General features: G+C 48.3%; 1 protein-coding gene across 3 annotated transcripts; it reads left to right on the top strand.

Moving 5' to 3' along the window:
• The first annotated feature begins 222 nt into the window (after positions 1 to 222).
• Positions 223 to 20,244, top strand: L3MBTL2 (L3MBTL histone methyl-lysine binding protein 2). Of its 3 annotated transcripts, none has more exons than XM_066184204.1 (17): positions 223 to 315; positions 1,736 to 2,003; positions 2,214 to 2,347; positions 3,048 to 3,171; positions 4,131 to 4,210; positions 5,501 to 5,618; positions 5,947 to 6,081; positions 6,756 to 6,844; positions 8,403 to 8,634; positions 9,338 to 9,417; positions 9,996 to 10,100; positions 11,249 to 11,399; positions 12,248 to 12,330; positions 14,004 to 14,238; positions 14,990 to 15,055; positions 15,969 to 16,091; positions 16,923 to 20,244. In XM_066184204.1, exons 1-17 carry the CDS (start codon positions 223 to 225, stop codon positions 17,030 to 17,032), a joined length of 2,226 nt encoding a protein of 741 aa, XP_066040301.1. In that variant the 3' UTR covers positions 17,033 to 20,244. The 3 variants fall into 3 exon arrangements, with proteins under 3 accessions (XP_066040301.1, XP_066040302.1, XP_066040303.1); XM_066184205.1 differs by having other exon boundaries at positions 223 to 295; XM_066184206.1 differs by lacking the exon at positions 14,990 to 15,055.
• The last annotated feature ends 27 nt before the right edge of the window (positions 20,245 to 20,271 follow it).

Consider the following 20,271-nt stretch of genomic DNA (forward strand, 5'->3'; position numbering starts at 1 on the left):
CATTCTGGGACCGAGTGAGCTAACCACAAACTACAAGAAGAAACGCAGCAGGGGAGGTGGCAGCGGGGCCCGGTCTGTTCCACGGCAGGACCGCCGCGAGGGGCCATGGCCGCGGGAAAAGAACTACAGCTCCCGTCGTGCCGCGCGGGCATCGCGGCGGGAACAAGCTCCCCACTGGTTTGCTCTGCTTTCCGCTGCTCTCGCCAATCGGATGCACAGCTCATGGGGAACGGTCTCCACGCGCATGAGGCGGGCTGGTGGCGTCCCAGGACCGATGGAGCGGGACCGGGGGGAGGTGAGCGGGACCGGGGAGAGGTGAGCGGGACAGCACGGGACGGGACGGGGGATCCGCTTGGGCCCGGGCTAGTCTGCTCCTGGGGGCTTCGGTGGGGCCGTTTGATTCCGGCGGGATGGGCCGGGATGTGTCCCCCTCAGCTTTCTGAGGAGGCTCCACGTGATGCTGCCCTTGCTCGACAGCCCTGGGGACTTGTAACGTTTCCGCAAGTTTCACTCACCTGTTGTGGAAGAGTAACGATGCGCACGTCCTACGTGCTGGTGTAAGGTGCACCCACACAGGGACAAGTAGGCGATGAAAATATTTCTTTTTTTGAGAAGTTCAGACCTTTCAGACGTCACGAATGCTGTCTGAGGGCTTGGATCCGCAGAAGAGCAACTCTTTGTTCAGGGAGCAGCCTGGGAACCTTGGGTCTGTTTTGTGTGAAAGCCAGGGGAGATGCGGGGAGACAGCAGTGAGTGAAGTCTGATCTTCCTGTCCACGTGTCTATAATGATAGCCAGGAGCCAGGAATCAGAGGGAATTTAGCACTGGGAGGTGATGGGCTTGCTACCGATCTTTTGTGGTTGCCCGCTTGGAGGAACAGTTGTATCCTCCTGCCTCCTGTAGCTGTTAGAATCTGCCTTTCTGTTCCATCACTTCCTTTGATGATGCTGACTTCTTGCTGCTCCTCCATAAGTTGCTAACACATTTTCCCAGCTTCTTTTGTGCTTATTTGGAGCCTGGTTCAAGATTCTTCTAGTCTGAGACAGACTGTTTTTCTATGCTCTTTCTTCAGTCTTAGCTCTTCTGCTGTAACAGCAAGTACAAAGAGCTAGTGAAGATGTTTAGCTGTGGAGGCATCTGGTTTTAGGCAAAAACCTATAGCAAACGTTCTGGCATCCTGCTGGGTGTAGTTTCTGAACCGAGGTCAGCTGTCGACTGTGAAGTTTCCAGAGGACATGAACTGTCTCCAGGACTGAGTTGACCCTGCTGACTTTCAGACTGTGCTGGTCTTGTGTGCTGTGGTGGCAGGAACGTGGAGCTTGTGCTCCATTCTGGAAGTTTGTGCTGACTTTACTGTGATGGTGCCTGCCCTGCTGTGCTGTGCAACTGTGCTGGGAGGAACATTGCCTGGAAGGACACAGTCTTATCTGTCCTTCATCAGCATGACAGTGCTTTGCCCTACATTTTTGCATGTTCCTCAAGCTATTTTCTGTCTAGCTACAGCCCTGCAGCACTTTCCTCTTGAGAAGCAGAATGCAGCCTGTGGAATACCAGTGAAGGGACCTGGTTGGGGAAAGGAGTTCAGTCACCTGCCTTTGAGGTCGTTACGTGGGCTCTTTGCTCATCCTGAGGCCACTCTCTGGCCCAAGAGGGCTGCCTCCAGCAGCAAAGGCAGGTTCTTTTGTGCAGTGAGGTGTAATATATCTATTTTAAAGCAAACTGGCTCTTTTTGTAGTTGGTGTCTGCCTTCTGCCACAAAACTTCATCTTTGGAGCGGGTGGAGGAGGAAGGCGATGACGATGAGGAGGATGATGAATTGGACATCTTTGGCGGTTATGACAGCCTCACGTGCTACAACAGCAGCATGGGCAGTGACAGCAGCTCTTGTCTGGAGGAGTCTAGTGATGATGAGGTGGCAGACCGGGAAGCTGGAGAGCTTTTGACTTCTCCGATGCACCAGCCATCCACAGGCCGGCTCGCAGAAGACAGTGGCTCTGAGCCAGGTACTGCCTATGCTCCCTGAAACATGTTTAGGGACAGTGAAGGGTGTGTGGCTGCACCTTGGGAGCAGCTTTGGGAGCAACTTTGGATTCAGGCTGCATTTTCTGGGCTGTGTGGGGGATCTGCTCTGTATAATGACGGTTAGCTGGTCTCAGCTCTGTCCTTGCATTGACTCTGCCAAATGCTCACGTTTTTGGCCCTCCTTCCCCCAGCTGTGTGTGAAATGTGTGGGATTGTGGGCACCAGGGAGGCTTTCTTCTCCAAGACCAAACGTTTCTGCAGCGTCTCCTGCTCCAGAAGCTACTCCTCAAATTCCAAAAAGGCCAGCATCCTGGCCAGACTGCAGGTGAGTTAAAACTTTTCCATCTGGCTCTCAGGCCCCATTGTGCTCACAGGCTCTTGTCATGCTGGGGGTCTTCAACTACCCCTATACCTGCAAAAAAATTGCATGGCAAGCTGTAGGTAATCCAGGAGACTCCTGGAATGCGTGGGGGATAATTTCTTAAGTCAGGGAATAGACAACTGTAGCAGAGGGAACGCAACAGTAGATTTGATGGTGGCCAAAATAAGTGAACTAACTGGGGATGTCAAGACTGGAGTGGCTCCAGCTGCAGTGGTCATGCATTGGTGGAATTTGCAATCTTGAGGAAAATAGGTCAGCTAAGGAGTAAAATAACATTCCTGAACTTTAGGGAGACAGACTTCCAGCTCTTCAGGGACATTCTATAATTTTGTGAGCTTTCCTGGGCATGGAGCGGGATGTGCCTTTATGTAGGGGTAGGGGGTTTCTTTCTAATTAAATATCAGACTGACATTCTTCCTAGTTGCTTGTTCTTCCTGTCTGAAGTCCCCAGAGAAGGCATGACAGCTTAAAGGTGGTGCTCCCTAGAAGCTGAGAAATGACACACTGTTTCTTATTCGTGTGAACATTAATAAATATTGTAGTAACCTGAAAATTGTCCCAAGGGAGAGATGCAGGGAGTGACTTTGTCTGCTGTGCCATTAAAGTTTCTAATGTTCCGTTTCTAATGTTCCTTCTTTTTTAGGGGAAACCACCAACAAAGAAAGCTAAAGTTCTACACAAGGCATCCTGGTCAGCCAAGATTGGGGCCTTCCTTCACTCGCAGGGCACAGGACAGCTGGCAGATGGGACACTGACAGGTCAGGATGGTGAGTGTAGGAGAGGTGTGAGGAGATGCAGCTGCTGGAGTCACAGAAATGGGGACACCTTGAGGGCTGTAAGCTCTGCAGTCCTCCTCCTCCTCTCTGGTACGCTGTGTGTGGATCTTTTACGATGTGTGTGGATCACTCTGACACGGGCTGGCAGAACTCAGGGCACGTGTTTTTTCCTCTTTCTGCCCATCCACTATTATAGCTTCATCCTCACTCCTCATATGACTTGACCTGGAATGTAAGCTCTGTGGTCCCATTCCCACGAGGTGCTGAATTCTGCTGGCAAAGGTGACTTAAAGGTGTCCTGCTTCTTCCAGCCATTCGCTGCCCCACTGCTCATGGGGCGTTATATTTGCCCCAAGTCACTCACTGATTAACTTGAGCAATAACCAGCCACTGCAGCTGAAGGAGCAGCAACTTACTGTGTTAGGGAAAAGGGGAGTGCTGGGGCATGGCAGCAGTAGGGACTGATCCCTGAGCAGACTGCTGCTGAAGCAGAGCTGTAGCCAGGAGTGACTGTGGGATTAATCTCTCAAATTAGTATCTCTGATTTTCCCAGTACCCTCTGGGAAAGCAAGTGCTACTGATAGGACCCTGCAGTGTTGCTGCTGAGAGGCAAAGATGTGAAGTGGTTTAACTTTGAAAGGATGCACTCTCCCTGGAGTGCTTTAGCTCTGGGCTGGACTTGGCCCCTTTTATTGCCCTTTCTGGTCCCCCTCTTCCAAAAGCAAGTGACAGCAAATATTGATTAATAATATGTTTTGCCTCTTGTGGGAGTTAGTGGCCATGTACTCACATAGGGTCTAGCTTCCTGTCAGAGAAAATGCAGTGGAATGCATAATCCCTGTGTGCTGTGTCCTAGTGCCTGGAGGCTGCAGGCTGTAGTCCAGAGATGACTGATCTCTGTGCCTGTTCTGTGATCTCATATGATTTTCTGCTCTTATGTCTGCTTGTAGCACTCGTCCTGGGCTTTGACTGGGGAAAGTACCTGCAGGAGCACAGCTACAAGGCAGCTCCTGTCAGTTGCTTCAAACACGTGAGTCCTACTTTGCTGTGCATGGCAGGGCACATGGGGTGTGTCATATGCATGGGGCCCCCCTGTGATCCTGTGACAGGTGGTGAGCAGAGGCCCAGCAGGGGGTTGTTGAGACCTAGGTGATGCAAGGGAAGAAGCTGAGGTTTCTTGCAGCTGATAATGGAAGTCTAACATAGGGTCCAGGAGTTTGGGGAGAAGGAAACAGAGGGGGTCTTGATAGAAACACTGCTGGTAGTGATGCCTAAGATTTTTAGCTTTTTATGTTTTTCATATATTTGTAGCTTTGTAGATTGCTAAAGCATGGCTGTAGCTTCTAGTATTTTTCCTAATTTTCTTCCCTATATTTAGGAGCCATAAGCTAGCCTTATAAACACATTCAGAAATAGTGAGTCTTATTCCAAGAAGAGAACCAACTACAAGGACATTCTGTTTTCCAACCAGAATCTGAACCAAACATAACAAAAGTGGGGCAAAAGAAACCTCTGGACTACTTCCAGTGGGTCAGAACCCCAGGAATTTTTACCTAACCAACTAATATTTTAACTGGACAGTATATGATAAGTATACTAACCAACTAACCTTATGAAAGTTGTAGAATTACTATACCACATGTGATTTTTGCAGTATTGTGTACCTGAAAGCTTTCAAGTAAAGGTTTGCTTTTATATTTACTCGAACATTGTTCGGAAGATCTATTCTATTTTCCAGGTGTCAGTAACAATGACTCAGTGCTGACTGGGAACAGAATTAGTTCTGACTGGGGATGATAGTGGGAAGCTAATTTTGCAGTTTGTATGACTGAGTACAGCCCAGAGTGATGTGCAGAGAGGAATTCAGTTTATGTGAGCCTGGCAGTAGCTGCCCCTCCAGTATGTCCAATTTTTAAGACTTGTTATATTCCTTTTGAATTGTGGTCTGAAAATAGTGACAGCATTTCCTTTTTCTTGAGGATAGGTCAGGCAGACATCGCATTTTTACTTTTAGGTATTTTTATGCCACACAAAGTAGCAACAGCTACTTTGGAATATTAGGACATCAGGCAGTGAAACAGTTAAGTATTACTATATGATATTCTGCCTTTTGGGATCCTCAGTGAACATCCCAGTGAGATGTTTGGGACAGTTCAACTGTATTTCAAGATGTTGGCCGATCTAGGAGGTGTAAGGCATGCAAGTCTGTGTCTCAGGTGAAAGTGTAGCTGCCTAAGGCATGTCTCTGAAAGCTTGAAGGGCCTTAATCCTGCTCTGATTTCCACATTCCTCTCCCAACATGGCTGCCTCAATCTTTCAGGTGCCACTCTTTGATCAGTGGGATGATGTGGTGAAAGGTATGAAAGTGGAAGTGCTGAACAGTGATGCTGTGCTCCCCAGCCGTGTGTACTGGATTGCATCCGTCATCCAGATTGTAGGTAAGTCTGCAAAGTAATCTTTGTCAGCTGGACACAGCTAAGCTCTGGGGGAAGCTTTAGAGAACTGAGGGTAGCTGGTCAAGCAAAACAGCAGCTCTTTGGAGCTTTACAACTGCTGAGAGATTTTGGAACAGGAAATACCATGGTGCAAGAGTGAGAGGAAACCATCATGTGGTTCCTCTTCTGGTTGCTGGGCAATTTACAGGAATAGTTGCTGGAGAAGCTCTGTAACCTATGCAGAGCTCTGAAGGCCATGCTGTGGGTACTAAGCCTGTGGTGCCAAATTCTTGGCCTCTAATGCCTTTGGTTGTCTGCTCTGTCCTGACAGGATACAGGGCCCTTCTGCGATATGAGGGCTTTGAGAATGATGCTGGTCATGACTTCTGGTGCAATTTGGGCACTGTGGATATTCACCCCATTGGCTGGTGTGCCATCAACAGCAAAATCCTGGTACCACCACAAAGTGAGTGTGGGGCAAGAGGGGTCAGCATATGCCTGGGCATGGAGAAGCTCTGGTTTATGTCTAGCACTGGGGGCAGGTGCTCCCACTGCATGTAGGACTACAGCTTAATTTGTGCTTTGAGTTACAAGCAGCAGTTTGAGTTTGGAGCACTGGAGACTGCTTGGATTTCTCCCTCTGCATCTCCCTGTCATCGACCTGGGGATGCTGCAGAGCTGATGTCAGACCTGTGGGGGCTAATGCAGGTGGCTTTTCCTCCTTCTAACCCACATGATGGCTGGACTTGAACTTTGGGAGACCTTTTTGGTCCTATGTCCTGGGCAGCATCTCTGGTAAAGTACAGTGGCTCCAGTCCCAGCACAGCTACCATTCAGAGAGGGTTTCCAGTTGAGTGGAATTCTGGCAAACTGAGATTTGCTTGGTATGGCTCATGTGTTTTTGCTCTATTTCCACTTCGTCATCCAGATCAGTGGAGTTGAATGTCTGCTTAGCCCAGTTCATTCTGTAATGGTAATGTAATCCCTTCAGCCAGATGTGGGGGCAAGCTGGCAAAACAGAGTACAGAATCTGAATGTGAAGAAGGCCTTTTAGTGCTAATGGGCTGTCAGAGAGATGAAAGGTGTGGTGCTGTAATTATTTTGGTCATAAAGATGGACTTTTTCCCTACCCATATGTAGCTATCCATGCCAAGTACACTGACTGGAGAAGTTACCTCATGAAAAAACTGGTGGGAGCTAGGACCATCCCAGTGGATTTCCACATGAAGGTAAATGTGGAAGGCTGTCATTTTGCATGGAGGAAATGAAGCTGAAGTCAAGATGTGCTCAACATGTCTCTTCTGGTTCTGATCTGTACAACTTTTGTGTGCCTTGAAACCTGGGCAGGGCAGGGGCAGCAAGTGCTTCCACATGCTCCTGAGATACCTGTCATGAAGCTGTGGGTAATGGATGGCACAACGTCCATATCCTCTCAGCACAACAGTTTCTGCTTTGGGTCGCAGGCAGCCTTTAAAAGCTGTTTTCACATGGTCTGCTGGGAAATACTGGGGATGAGGTTTGGCATTTTGCTGAAGGGAGAGGCCAGTGCAGCTCCAACCTAGCCTTTCCCTGCCACAGAATAGCTCTGAGAGTCAAAAACCTTTGCCTTCAGTGTTGGTAGCAAAGCAGCCTGCAGGGAGTGAAAAGGGTACAGGCTTCCTATAAGTGCCATGGCCTTGACATCTTTATAACTTAGGATTATTTTTGTGTAGCCTGCACTGCAATTAGATTTTGTTATTGGGGCTAGGAGCTTTGGAAGTGGCAGATAAGGAAGACAGTCCCAGAGAAAGCAGGCAGGAAAGCAGGTCATAGGTTTTTCTGTGTGCAGGTGGTGGCACTGAGCTGGAGATCTGGATGTAGTTAGGGCTTCCATGTTACTCCTTAGAAAGTAAAGAGAGTGTTTGTAGCTGCTACTTCCTGGGCCCCGGGTTGTAGCTGGAAAGGAAGTGGTGAAGGGAAACAGACATTGCTTTTGTCTTTCTCCCCTCAGCATCTCCACTCCCATCTAATAAGAGGTGAGAGGGGAAGACCTTAGCTTAAAAGTTCTTCTGGATTCAGATATAGGCTGGTTTGGCTGTCTATTTTGTATTTCCTAGTTGCTGCACAACATCCTGGGATCACAGTTCTAAAATGTCTGGGGTTCTATAAACACCACTGAACATTCGTGGATGAGTCGGACAAGGCTGTATGAGCAAACTGAAGGTCTCAAAAAAAGTCAGAAAGCAGCCAGTGACTCCACGTACCTGTGCCTTTGGGTCAGTCTGCAGAGTGACTAGCTTTGGTTGTGGAGTTGGCACATAGATCATCATGTAGTTCAACCTCTGATCAGAATAAAAAGGTGAAAATAAGAACCTGACCTCTTTTGAAGTCATCTGAAAATCCTGTTGCTCTTTCGGAAGGTACACCTCTAACTAATTGCAGCCTCAAAATCCTTGGGATCTCTTTTGTGACTGAGAAAGGCACACGCAATTGCTTACTCAGTTCCTCGTGAGCAGAAATTTGCACTGGGAACATTCACACAAGATGGTGGCTGGGCATGCCTGCTGGGCTGGAGTGGGGTGGCTCTTAGGAGGCCACATGACAAAAGAGAGACCCAGGGTGTGTGTGCCCAACCACAGTGTCATGTCTGGGACTGCCAGCTACCTGTCCCCCCAGTGAACCCACTCCTATGCATACCTTCCTAGTCAGCTTTGGGCAGTGCCAGGGTGCATATCTGTGGGGAAAGCTGTTCTCCGAAGTGTTTGGAGAACTGTGGTTGATCTCTCCTCCTCTGTCGCTTGTTGCCAGATGGCGGAGAGCATGAAGTATCCGTTCCGGCAGGGCATGCGGGTTGAGGTGGTGGATAAGAACCATGTGTCCCAGACACGTATGGCAGTGGTGGACACAGTGATTGGGGGCAGACTGAGACTTCTCTATGAGGACGGTGACAGTGATGATGACTTCTGGTGCCACATGTGGAGTCCCCTCATCCATCCTGTGGGCTGGTCACGGAGAGTGGGCCATGACATAAAGAAGACAGGTAAGGATCAGGCCACTGCAACCATCTTCAGATTTGCTGGGAACTGCCTGAATCCTGCTGTTGACACCAGTCTTGACATGCTGGGAGTGAGGCAGTGGCCTCAAGACCTAGCAGGTGAAGTCTTCTTAGTTTTGTGTCTGCTGGTTTTTAATCTGGATAGATAAAAACCCTGTGGTCACCGGTCATAACAGAGGACTGTAGGGTTTCTTACCTGAAGCAGGCAGTGTGAGAATGCAGACTTTGCAATATGACAGATGTTTATAGTCTTTTTGAGCAAATTCATGCTGGCCTCTGTAACACTGAATGCCATCAGGTTGTGTTTTTCTGGACTTTACCAAGAGGAATTGTTGATCAGCTTACTCTGGCAAAGTAAAAGAAAAAGAAAAAAGCAAGACTTAAGCTCTGTTGATCCTTTTGGTTGTGTCTCCATTCCTTGCTGCCTCTCCCTGGTGATTATAGTTGCGTGTAGAGGTGTTGTCAGTACTGCTCAGGAGGCTGAGCTATCTGCTTTTGAGCAAGCCATTAATCACAGCACATTTTATGAGAAGTATAGAGGGACCGACCTCTTCTTTTTATTAAGTGGTCTTATATTAAGGGGGTTTATAGCAGCTAAGCTCTTGCAGGAAAAGGAATAACCAGTCTGTTTTCTTACTGCAGTTGCTTCAGGTTTTTTACCTCTCTGTGTTTTTTCCATTCCTCACAGAAGAAAAACGTAATGACATGGCAAACCATCCCACCTTCCGGAAGATTTACTGTGATGCTGTCCCCTATCTATTTAAGAAGGTAGGACAAGTCTGCCTTTCTCTGGGGGTCACAAAGAGGGAAGCAGTGGTAGCACTTCCTTGCTTGGGCATGCGTGCTGCTATGTGGGTTGTTGAGGGTGGTTTTTCTTATAGCTAAGGGCAGTATGGTCCTTGGAGTGTCAAGGCTGTTGTTAAGCAGAGCAGGTCAAACTAGAAAGCTGAAAGTCTTAAAGGACAGTGACAGATTGAGGGACTCAGTTGAAGGGCAAGCAAGGGAGGTTTGAGTTGGAGAGAAAAGAGGATTGCGTGGGAGAGACCAGTTTGGACAAGGAACTGGATCATGCTGGTAAGGACTGAGATGAGAAGGAGGCTTGCTTTGTTGTGGTGCAGCAGTTGGCCTTGGCTCTCTCACTGGCCAGAGCTGTGGCAAGAGGTTGCTGACACAAACACAGTCTTGGTTTGGCTGCCTCTTTTTATTTCTTGTAATATTTTTGCTTTCCCCTCCCAAGTTGAGCCAAGTGAAGAAGTTCAAATCCTATTTGCACTTGCTGTGCTTGGTGTCAGGATGGAGCTGTCTTATACCCCTGGCAGCACATGGTATACCAGAGTCTCCCTTAGGTACGAGCTGTCTATTCTGAAGGTGGATGGTTTGAGCGAGGCATGAAACTAGAAGCCATTGACCCCCTGAATCTGGGCAACATCTGCGTGGCCACTGTTTGCAAGGTAAGTTCAGTGGGCCTAAGAGGGTCTGCTGCGTTTGCTTGAGATAATGCAGCTTCTCGTCAGGTCTTTTTAAATTAATAAGACCAGGTAGGATTTTGCATGGGGGAGCAGAGATGCCTGTCAAGAGAGGTGGACAGCTGTTGTGTGGAGGGAACTGGGCGGGTTACGTCAGAGGTCTGACAAGCTGTTGTCTATGCGTACTTAAATGGACAGCATGAAGATGAGCATGCTTGGTCTGCAAGCTAGTGTCAAGTTTGTGTGACTGGCAACCACCCTCTTTCCATCCTTGGGCATGCAGTAGGGAAGATTTGTTCTCCAGTTCTAAGAGTGCATAGATGCCCCTGTGGAAAGAAGGAAAGAGTTGTGAGGTGACCTCCATGCCCACATGGAGGGCATGAGGAAGCTGAGGATGGGTGTGTCTGCTTCAGTCTCTCTTGAAGTGGTTGTAAGCTCTACTCTTGTGCTAGTGTTGAGAAGTGAATTCCTTGCCCAGGTATCCTAAGTGAAGTGTGTTGCATGTTGAAAGTATAGCATCCATCTGGGCTTTTCCTGCTTCCTCAAGAAGCTTTTTGCCCTCACAGAACCCAAGCTGAGGACTTTGGCACTTGGAGTTTGGCAGTGGCATGCTAGGAGAGCTATTCGTGTCTGTGAAATGTTCTTCAGCCACTGGTTGTAAATGGAAGAGTTTGGGACAGGCATGCCTATTGCCTTTGGTAGGCACCAATTACCAGTGAGTGACAGGATGGGACGACTCTGGTTGCTGTACAAAGTAGCAAATCCAAGAGTTGTGCTCCTTCCCTTCTACCCAGTAACAAATTCATGATCTGGCTGTCATAGAAGGTTTTTTGGCTTAAAACAGCCAATAAACTGTTTCTGGGGGAGAGCAGAGCTCCTGACCATTTAAGGCTTTTCACATGGGCCGTTCACAAGGCTCTTAGTGTTGGTCCCAGTCCTGAAGAAATTGCTGCTTTGGGGATTAGCTTGTGTTGACTAACATATTAGGAGAAGCTTGGGGCATATAAAATTGCATTTTACTGTTTAGTGGCAATTGTGATTGATATGTATGGAGTCTTGAGAGAATCTTTTGCAAGGAGGAGAGACTTTAGAGCAAATAGAGCTCTACACTCATGCCTTCACTCTCATCTCAGGTTCTCTTGGATGGGTATCTCATGATCAGCATTGATGGAGCAACAACATCTGATGATGGCTCTGACTGGTTCTGCTATCATGCCTCCTCACATGCCATCTTCCCTGCCAATTTCTGTAAGAGGAACAGCATCGAACTGACCCCTCCAAAAGGTGAGATTTGGACTCTGCCCTATGGTACAAACCTGCATGGAGAATCTGATGGATGGTATGTTTCTGAAAGGGGTCAGGTTCAGATGAATCAAAACAAGGTCCCAATCCACTCGTTTTTCAGGGAGACAGGGCTAGTTCAGAGAGCCAGGCTGTTTGAGCTCTGCCCATATACCAACTCTTGGTTAGCTCCTGGCAGATCAGTGGGAGAGGTGTATGATCGCCAAACTGAACAGAATGAAAGCTTTTAAAGGACAAGGAGGGTGGGAAGGGATAAGTAGGGCCGTTACTGCAGGAGTGAGTACTTAAGTGTCCAGAGTCATCTCTATTCTTTTCTCTATTAATAGATCTGACATGAGTATTTCTTCAAACTCCTAAAAGACGATCACCCTGTGAGTGTTTTTGCTACATCATCTAGCCATACCCAAAAAGTCCTGCTCTGAGTTTCTGTGTTGCAGCATTTTTGTACAGTGTTGTTCCATCTTCCTTTAATGTTCCTGCTGCTGGGAGAAAGAAGGATTGGTCTTAGTGGTGTGTTTTGAGCATACTACTTCCTGTTTACTGCTGGTCCTCCCCTTTCTCTGTGGTCTGACACAGATGTTCAGAGCTGCAACTTGGACTTTTCTGGATTTGTTTGCTGGAGAGGAGTGCTGGACTCCCATGGAATCCATGCACTAGGTTCATGTCCCAGATCAGGCTGTACATGCTGATTCAATACCTGCTGGTACGTGCAGGTCAGTACCTGCTCTGCAACCAGTTGCTATGCCTCCTTCCTGCCTACTCTGCCTTTTGTCCCAGCTGCTCTACCCAGTGACTGCCTTTTTACCTCTTAGGGTTTCTTCCTTCTGCAGGGCATGATGCAAAGACATTCAGCTGGGAACATTACCTGGAAGAGACCAAATCAAGACTTGCTCCATCACGGCTCTTCAACACAGTGAGTGCTGCCAGGAAGAAATGTTGTGTGGGGATGCTGGGAGTAAGCAAGGAGGAGTGCACTTCCACTGAGATGGAAGTGACTTCTTGTCCAACACCCCTGCTACAGCAGGGTCACCTGCAGCAGGTTGCTCAGGACCATGTCCAGATGGATGGAGACTCCACAACCATGTGGACAACTTGTGCCAGTGCTCATTGACACTCATAGTAGAATGTGTCTCCTGATGTTCACAGGGAAACTCCTGTGTTTCAGTTTGTGCCTGTTAACTCTGGTCCAGGCACTGGGCACGACTGAGATGAACCTGGCTCCATCTTTGCACCCTCATTTTAGGCATTTATACACATAAATAAGCTACCCCTGAGCTTTTTATTCTCCAGAATGAGCAGTCACAACTCTCTCATACAAAAGACGGTCCAGTTCTCTCATCATCTTCCTGGCCCTTTGCTGGACTCTCTTCAGTATGTCCACATCTGTCTTGTACCAGGGAACAATTCAGGTGTGGCCTCATCAGTGCCGAGCAGAGGGGAAGGATCACTTCCATTGATCTGCTGAGAACAGGTTACCATTAGCCTTCTTTGTCCCAGGGGCCCATCCCTGGCCCATGTTCAACTTCATCTCCACTGGGATTCCCAGGCCCTTTTCTGCCACACTGTTTTCCAGTCAGTCTGTTCCCAGCTTCCTGGGGTTCTTCCTCCACAAATATGAGATTCTACCATTTCTCCAGCTTTTCAAGGTGCCTCTGGAGGGCAGCACAACTATCCAGTATATTCTGTCTTTCCTACCAGTTTTCTACCACAAGCAAGCTTGCTTGGTTTGACATGACATTCTGACATACATGTCATTCGGATAATTAATGAAGATGTTGAATAGGGTTGGATCCAGTTTCAACCCTTGGGATACACTGCTAATTACTCGCCTCCAACTAGACTTCATGCCACTAATAACCATCCTCTGGGTCCAGACACTCAGACAGTTTTCAGTCTATATTGCTGTCTCTACACCCAGGCTGTATAGTTCAATCATCTTCTCTGTGAGGTTCTTATGGCAGACAGTGTTAAAAGCCTTCCTGAAGTCAGGACAGGCAATATGCAGTATATGCAATATATGTAGTTTCTACTGGGCTGCAGTTTGCTGACAGTCAGCACTTTAAGGAGAGCTCAAAGGCCCAGGGATACATGCACTCCAAGTTGGGACATCAGTGTCCTGCCTTTGTGGATCCCTCTGAGTGTCACTTGTGATTCTCTAGTGTTTCTGTGAGCTTCAGGCTCCTGGTGGGCTCTGCATTGCTCATTGCCTGTGGACGTGTGACTGGCATGTTGGGTGGAGAGTGGGAGGTGCATCACAAAAACTACGATCTGCATCAGCAAAACTGCTGCAGCACCTGGGCTTATGCTGGTCTTTCTGATTTCCCAGGAGTATGCCAGGTAATTGTTTGACTGTGTGTTCCTGAGCTGCTGCTCCCCTCACATCAGGATCTTGCTTCTTGAGCTGAGATTGATTTAGGACACAGCTGGCCTTGGATCTGGTTTGGGATCTATGGGCTTGTTGTCAGTCTACTTGCTTTAGGCTGGAGGCCAGTCTGTGTGAGAGTGGTGTTGGCCAGATACGAGTTTGGACTGAGTGCAATGGCCTTGGCTTTCCTTTTTTCATGTTTTCATTTTTTATGCACCCAGGACTGTCCAAACCATGGCTTCAAGGCAGGCATGAAGGTAGAGGCAGTGGACCTGATGGAACCCCGGCTCATCTGTGTGGCCACGGTGAAGCGTGTAGTCCAGCGTCTCCTTAGCATCCATTTTGATGGCTGGGACAACGAGTATGACCAGTGGGTGGACTGCGAGTCTCCAGACATTTATCCTGTGGGGTGGTGTGAGCTGACAGGCTACCAGCTTCAACCACCAGTGGTTCCAGGTGAGTGAGGATTTTACTGTGGTTTCTAGTGCTAGAGATTTCCCTCCTCCTGCTTCGTGAGTGGCTCCTTTGAGTTTTGGGCCTTGTAGGGAGAAGCAATTGGCCTCCTTGATTTGTGCTGGCTACCATAAATCTTCCTTTATTGCCACTTCCTAGTAGCTGGCAGAGGGAGGAGCCTGATGGGGAGAAAACAGCCTGTATTTTGAGATTGGCTGTGTTGCCCCACACTAACAGAGAATTAATTGCTCCTGAGGAAGTTGGGTAGAGTTCTAGGTGGTCCTATCCCCGCACAGCTCCCTTTTATTAAGCATATCTATAACCTTAGCTGGATAGCAGCAGGAGCTTGCCCCATGCTCCCTTTTCTCATCAACTCTCTGACTCTGTCCGTAAAAGGTAAGAGCATCCTCTCAAGAATTTGTTCTTTCCCTTGTTGCAGGGAGGCCACTGCATCACCTTTGTAGATGTTTTCATTCTTGTCCCAAACCATGAATCTTGTTTCTTTACTGTCCCTACCAAGTCTGTACTGGGCCTTTCTTCCCTGTGCTGCTCCAGCCTGCTGCTCTGGGCCCTCACCTGGAAGCACAGACAGCAACTGCACTAGAGCTCCTTGTTTTCCCCTCAGCTGGTTGTCTTGGGAAGAGGGCTTTGGCTTGGGAGGATGGGTATATCTGTTTCTCGCTTATGTCACTTCATCCCAGTTACCTACTGGTTATGGGACTTGGCTTTCGTTTCCCTCTCGTCTCCATGACAGAGCCCACAACTCCAGCGAAGGCCAAGGAGGTGCCCAAGAAGAAGAAGAAACCCTATGGAAAGAAGAGTGAGTGATGTTTGATTAGTGCCCTCCCGCTTGCTTGCAGGCTGGGCCCAGTTAGAGGAACCCTGTCCATGCCCCATCAGAGCAGGAGAGAGAGGCCTTGTCTTGCTGTGGATGCCCTCAGTCGGCTCTGGGTTTGCCAACACAGCTTTATCCTTCTTACCTGCCCTGTTGCCTAAAGAGCAGAGAGCTGTGTGCAGGAAGGATCTTTTTTGCAGTCTGTTGTCTGTTGGCCAAAGTATATATAGCACTTGTTTCCAGGTGTGAGGTTGTGCTGCTTTCCCTACTGTGTCCAGGGTTGGAGGGAGATGTTTGCTGCAGCTGGAGGGTAGCTGGAGAGCAACCCTGCTTTGTTCTGAGGAAAAGAAGGCCTTAAGATGGCTGAAGATGCCAGTAGAAACCATTTTGTTTCATCTTGACGTTGTTGTTGTCATTGTTGCAGTAGCTGTGGCAGATCGTATAGACAGACAAGGAATTCCTTCCTGGGGGGTGAAGGGGAAAGGAATCTGAAGAGTATAAAGATTTTCAGCATAAATAAAAAGGTCATCTAAAAACCAGAACATTACGGTTACAATGTCTGCGCCTTGCAGCAAATCTGCTCATTGCCTAGGACTAGACCCAGACAGGTAAGCAAAGCTGACTCCACACTGATTCCAAGAGGACCTGCTTCTTGGAAGTTAAACACATGCTGAAGTGCCTTGCCTTTGATGAAGGAGCGTATTTTGAGGTGATGACTATAGAATTTTTCTCCTATAGGCCATTTCTGTTGCATAACCATTTGGCAGCTAATGACCATGTAACTTTCTGTTCAGCTGTGCTGGTCCCTGGCCTGTGGTTTCTCAGAAGAGCAGGGTTGCTGATTTCCCAGAGGAAAAGAAACACACTTTTGCTCATACTCTGTTATCTCTTTGTTAAGGAAAAAAGTTACCTGCCAAAACCCACAGTGTCAAGCAGACTGTCAAGAAGCCTTCTGCCACGAATTCAAAAAGAGAAGCAAAAGCTGCCAGCCAGGCTTTGCCAGAGCCAGCACCTGATGAGAGTAAGGGAATGGGTTACTCTACTCTGCAGCCACATCCACCTCTCCTCGTACACCCTCTTGGCCACTAAGTCATGTGTGCCCCCAAGCAGGAAAAGGCAGCAGCATGTCAAATGTCCTTCCCTACTCCTCCAGAGACACTCCAGAGAGTAGAGGAAAGCATTTTCTTGCTTTCCCTGGAAATGTTTGCTTCCCAAGAAGGTTTGGTGGGACCAGAACTGCTCAATATTCAATGCTACTAATGCCTGCTGAGGGCCTGTCTGCCTTTCTGAGCAGTCTGGTTTTGTGAGGTCAGGGAGGAGAGACAAAATGTGTATTTCAGAGGTGGCTGTCACATCGCAATCCCCTTAAGGGCTGTTGCAGCATGTGAACACAGCCTCTCATGCTGTGGTGACCAGAAGAGCAGCTAGGTCACCTGCCAACCCTAGTGGATAGGGGGAAGGAGGGTGGGTGAGGTGCCTTGTGTACAGTGGGATTGAAGAGTCATGAAGGTCCCTCCTGTTCATTTAAGTTCCCCTGTGTGAACCCAGGCAGATTGCAAATGGACCACACTGTCTTTTCCTCTCTTAGAAGATGTTCTTGGGAGCCAGCAGCTGAGTGCTGCCAGGGTTTAGTGTCATCCTGATTGCTGCTGTGACCATGGATAGATTTGCAGTGGCATGACAGGGCTACCTGTGGTGAGGCACCCTCAGGCAAGTGGGCTGGCCCCAGGGCCTGGGGCATTTTGAATACCTGCATGGGCAGAGCTGGTTCGGAGGTGCTGCAGGTAATGCAAGTCAACGTGGGTTGATTTTATTTACTTCCTTTTCCCTCTCTCTGTCTGTCTCTTGCTAGTCATTGCTGTGCAGGTGAAAGAAGAAACGATTGACCCTTCAGATGCAGAATTTGGAGAGACAGAGCTTCCTGTTCCTATCAGCAGCATAAAGCAGGAGGACACAGACTGATCTGGAGCATTCCCCAGATGCCCACAGCAGCTTCACCTTGTGGCTCTTCAGGGAAAATCCTCGTAAGGGGAAACAGAGGACCAAAAGAGCCTTCCTTTTTTTAAGCAGATGACCCTGCAGTATCATTAACTCTGCTTTCCTGGTGTGCAAGAAAATTTCCCCCAGACCTGTAATATTAAGCCCTGAGAAACAGCAGAAAGACTGCAGCCATGCTGAGGTGCATGACCAGGGTGGCTGCTGTGGTTGTGCATGCCTGATTTTGAAGGCACCTTTTGGACCAGGAGCTCAAAACAGGGAGAGGCTGCCAGAGCACAAAAGGCCAGTTTGGGTTCTTGGCTGTGACTGAAGGTGACAAGCTGCTGTCCAATGTGATGAGTACAGGGCATATCAGGAAAGGAGCTGCCCCTGTAGGACTTTGGTGCTGTGCTCTCTGGTCTAAGTGTGCGAACCCCAGAAAATCAGGACAGGAAGAGTGGGAAGAGGTGAAGAAACAAAAAGAATGATGCCCGCTGAAGAAGTGAGACCTTTTTTCATAGAATCAGAATGATTTGGGTTGGAAGAGGACCTTAAAGATCTCAAGATCCTCATCTAGTTTTAATACCTTGCTGTTGGCAGGGACACCTTCGACTAGATCAAGGTGCCCAGAGCCCCATCCAACCTTGAGCACTTCCAGGGATGAGGCATCCACAACTTCCCTGGGCAACCTGTTCCAGTGCCTCACCACCCTCACAGTAAAGAATTTTTTCCTAATACATAATTTAAAATTGCTGTCTTTCAGTTTGAACCTTTTCCTCCTTGTGCTGTCACTACATGCTCTTGTAAATGGTCTTGTCCCATCTTGCCTGTGTGTTCCCTTCAGGTGTCAGGAGACTGCAGTTAGGTTACCTTGAAGCCTTCTCTTTTCCGGACTGAACAATCCCAATTCTGTCAGCATTTCCTCATAGGAGAGGTGCTCCATCCCTTTAATCATTTTGGTGGCCTCCTCTTGTCTTGCTCCAACAGGTCTATGTCCTTTTTGTGCAGAGGACCAGAGCTGGATGCAGCACTGCAAGTGGGGTCTCACCCGAGCAGAGGGGAAGAATCCCCTCCCTCACCCAGCTGGCCATGCTGCTTTTGATGGTTTCACTAATCTCTTGATGCTTGATTGGCTTTCTGGGCTGTGAGTGCACATTGCTGGGTCATGTCCAGCCTCTCATCCACCTGTATCCCCAAGTCCTTGGCAGGACTGCTATTGATCCCTTCATCCCCCTGCTTGTGTTGACACCGGGGGTTGCCCCAACCCAGGTGCAGCACCTTGCACTTGGTCTTGTTAAACCTCCTGAGATTCCCATGTGCCCACTTTTGAGTCTGTTCTAATTCCTATGGATGGCATGCCCTCCTTCAGGTGAGTCAAGAGTACCACTCAGCTTGGTGATATCTGCAAACTTGCTGAGAGTGCACTTGATCCCTTCATCTGTGTCATTAATGAAGATATTAAATAACCCTGGTCCCAGTACAGACTCCTGAGGGACACCGCTGGTCACTGATGCCTACTGGGACTGTGAGCTGTTGACCACTAACCTCTGAAGGCAAGCATCCAACCAATTCTTAATCCACCAAATAGGCCACCCATGGAATCCGTCACTCCAGTTTGGAGGGAATAGTTGTGGAGCACTGTGTGCATTATAGAAGCTTTATAGAAGTCCATCTGGCTCAAGAAGCTATCCTCCATGCACTGCAGGAGTCTCCTGGATTGCCTGCAGCTTGCCTTGGTACTTTCCCAGTAGATGTCAAGGTGGCTGAAGTCCCCCAACAAGACTGGAGCGTATGAGCGCTATGCCTCCTCTAACTGGGGTAAGAAGACTTTGTCAATAGGCTCCCCTTGGTCAGGCAGCTGTAGCAGACCTCACCCGCAAGGTTCTTTTTGTTGCCTCAGTGTCTAACTTTTACCCAGTCTTTCAACCTGCTCAAGACTGTTCTTCAGAGACAGCTCTTCACACTCAGTGTACCTCTTGACATAAGGGAGCAACACCTCCACCTCTCCCTCCTTTCTGTCTCTTCTGAAAAGCTCATAGCCATTGGTAGTCACACTCCAGTCACACAGTTTGTCCCACCAAGTTTCAGTAATGGCAACAAGGTCATTCCAGCCCCTCCTTTGGTTTATTGCCCATGTTGTGTGCTTTGGTGTAAAGGCACCTTGGCCAGGCTGTTGCCTGTGTCATCTTCCTAGAGGAACACCCCTTAATTCCTTTGAGATATTTCCCTGCTGGTATCCCTGTTGGCTTCTGTTACCTCAGGAGTCCGTGGCTCACCTCTGTAAGACTCACCTCTGTAAGTGTGCCCCCCTTGTGTCTACTATCTTTTCAAGTCACCTGCAAGGGGACTCACTAGCATCCTGTCCCTCTAACCTTTTCATGCCATCCCACAGCTTGCCAGGGAAGAGCCTGAAATTGTCCCCTCACATCTGGTTTAATCAGGCAATTGGATTACCCAAGAATGAGTTCAGAAGGATTCACCTCAACCATAAACACCTTCAGTGGTAGCTCTTTGATGATCACCTTGAGAGACAGTCAAGGAACATCTGTCACTGCGCTGATTGGTATAATCTACTCCCCAGAAGAAGTCAGGGACTTTGGACCTCACTGTCACTGAGTTCTTTAGTTTAAAGCCCATCTCATCAAATTAGGCAGGCTGCTGCCAAACATTTTCTTACCCTTTATAGACAGGTGGATCCCATCCATCTGACGTGTTACAATCATTAAAGCACACCTACCCTATTATGTTACAATCATTAAAGCATACACCACTGTCACAAAAGCCAAAACCTCCACAGCACCAGCCTCAAAACCAGATGTTCATCTGCACTATATGTTTGCTTCTGTCATTTCTTGCTTTTGAACCCAGAACTGCAGAGGACTTGGAGCATGGTTTGAGGTTTTAATTTTTTTTAACAGATGTACTATAAATTTGATCTACAGTCTGTATCCTAAAGCTCTGTGACCAACTTCAGGAAGAGACACTAGGCTTGCGTATTGCTTTCCAGGCCACCAAAATCCAGAGATAGTCAAAACATATCTTTATCTGTAAATTTATCTTTTAAAGCCTTTTCAATTTAAGCAAACTTCCGGGGCCTGGGGTCCCAACCTATGCAGTCATGGGGAATTGGTTGAACACATTGCTTATCATGGGATCACTTACAGATCACTGACCGAATTCTGCAGGAAATAAAAAGGCTTCCCTGTGCATGTGTTTTGATTCTG

This window comes from Chamaea fasciata, unplaced genomic scaffold (assembly GCF_029207755.1).
Source record: "Chamaea fasciata isolate MVZ Bird 193981 ecotype frontalis unplaced genomic scaffold, bChaFas1.0.hap1 SCAF_5, whole genome shotgun sequence".
In the NCBI taxonomy this organism is placed as follows: Eukaryota; Metazoa; Chordata; class Aves; order Passeriformes; family Sylviidae; genus Chamaea; species Chamaea fasciata.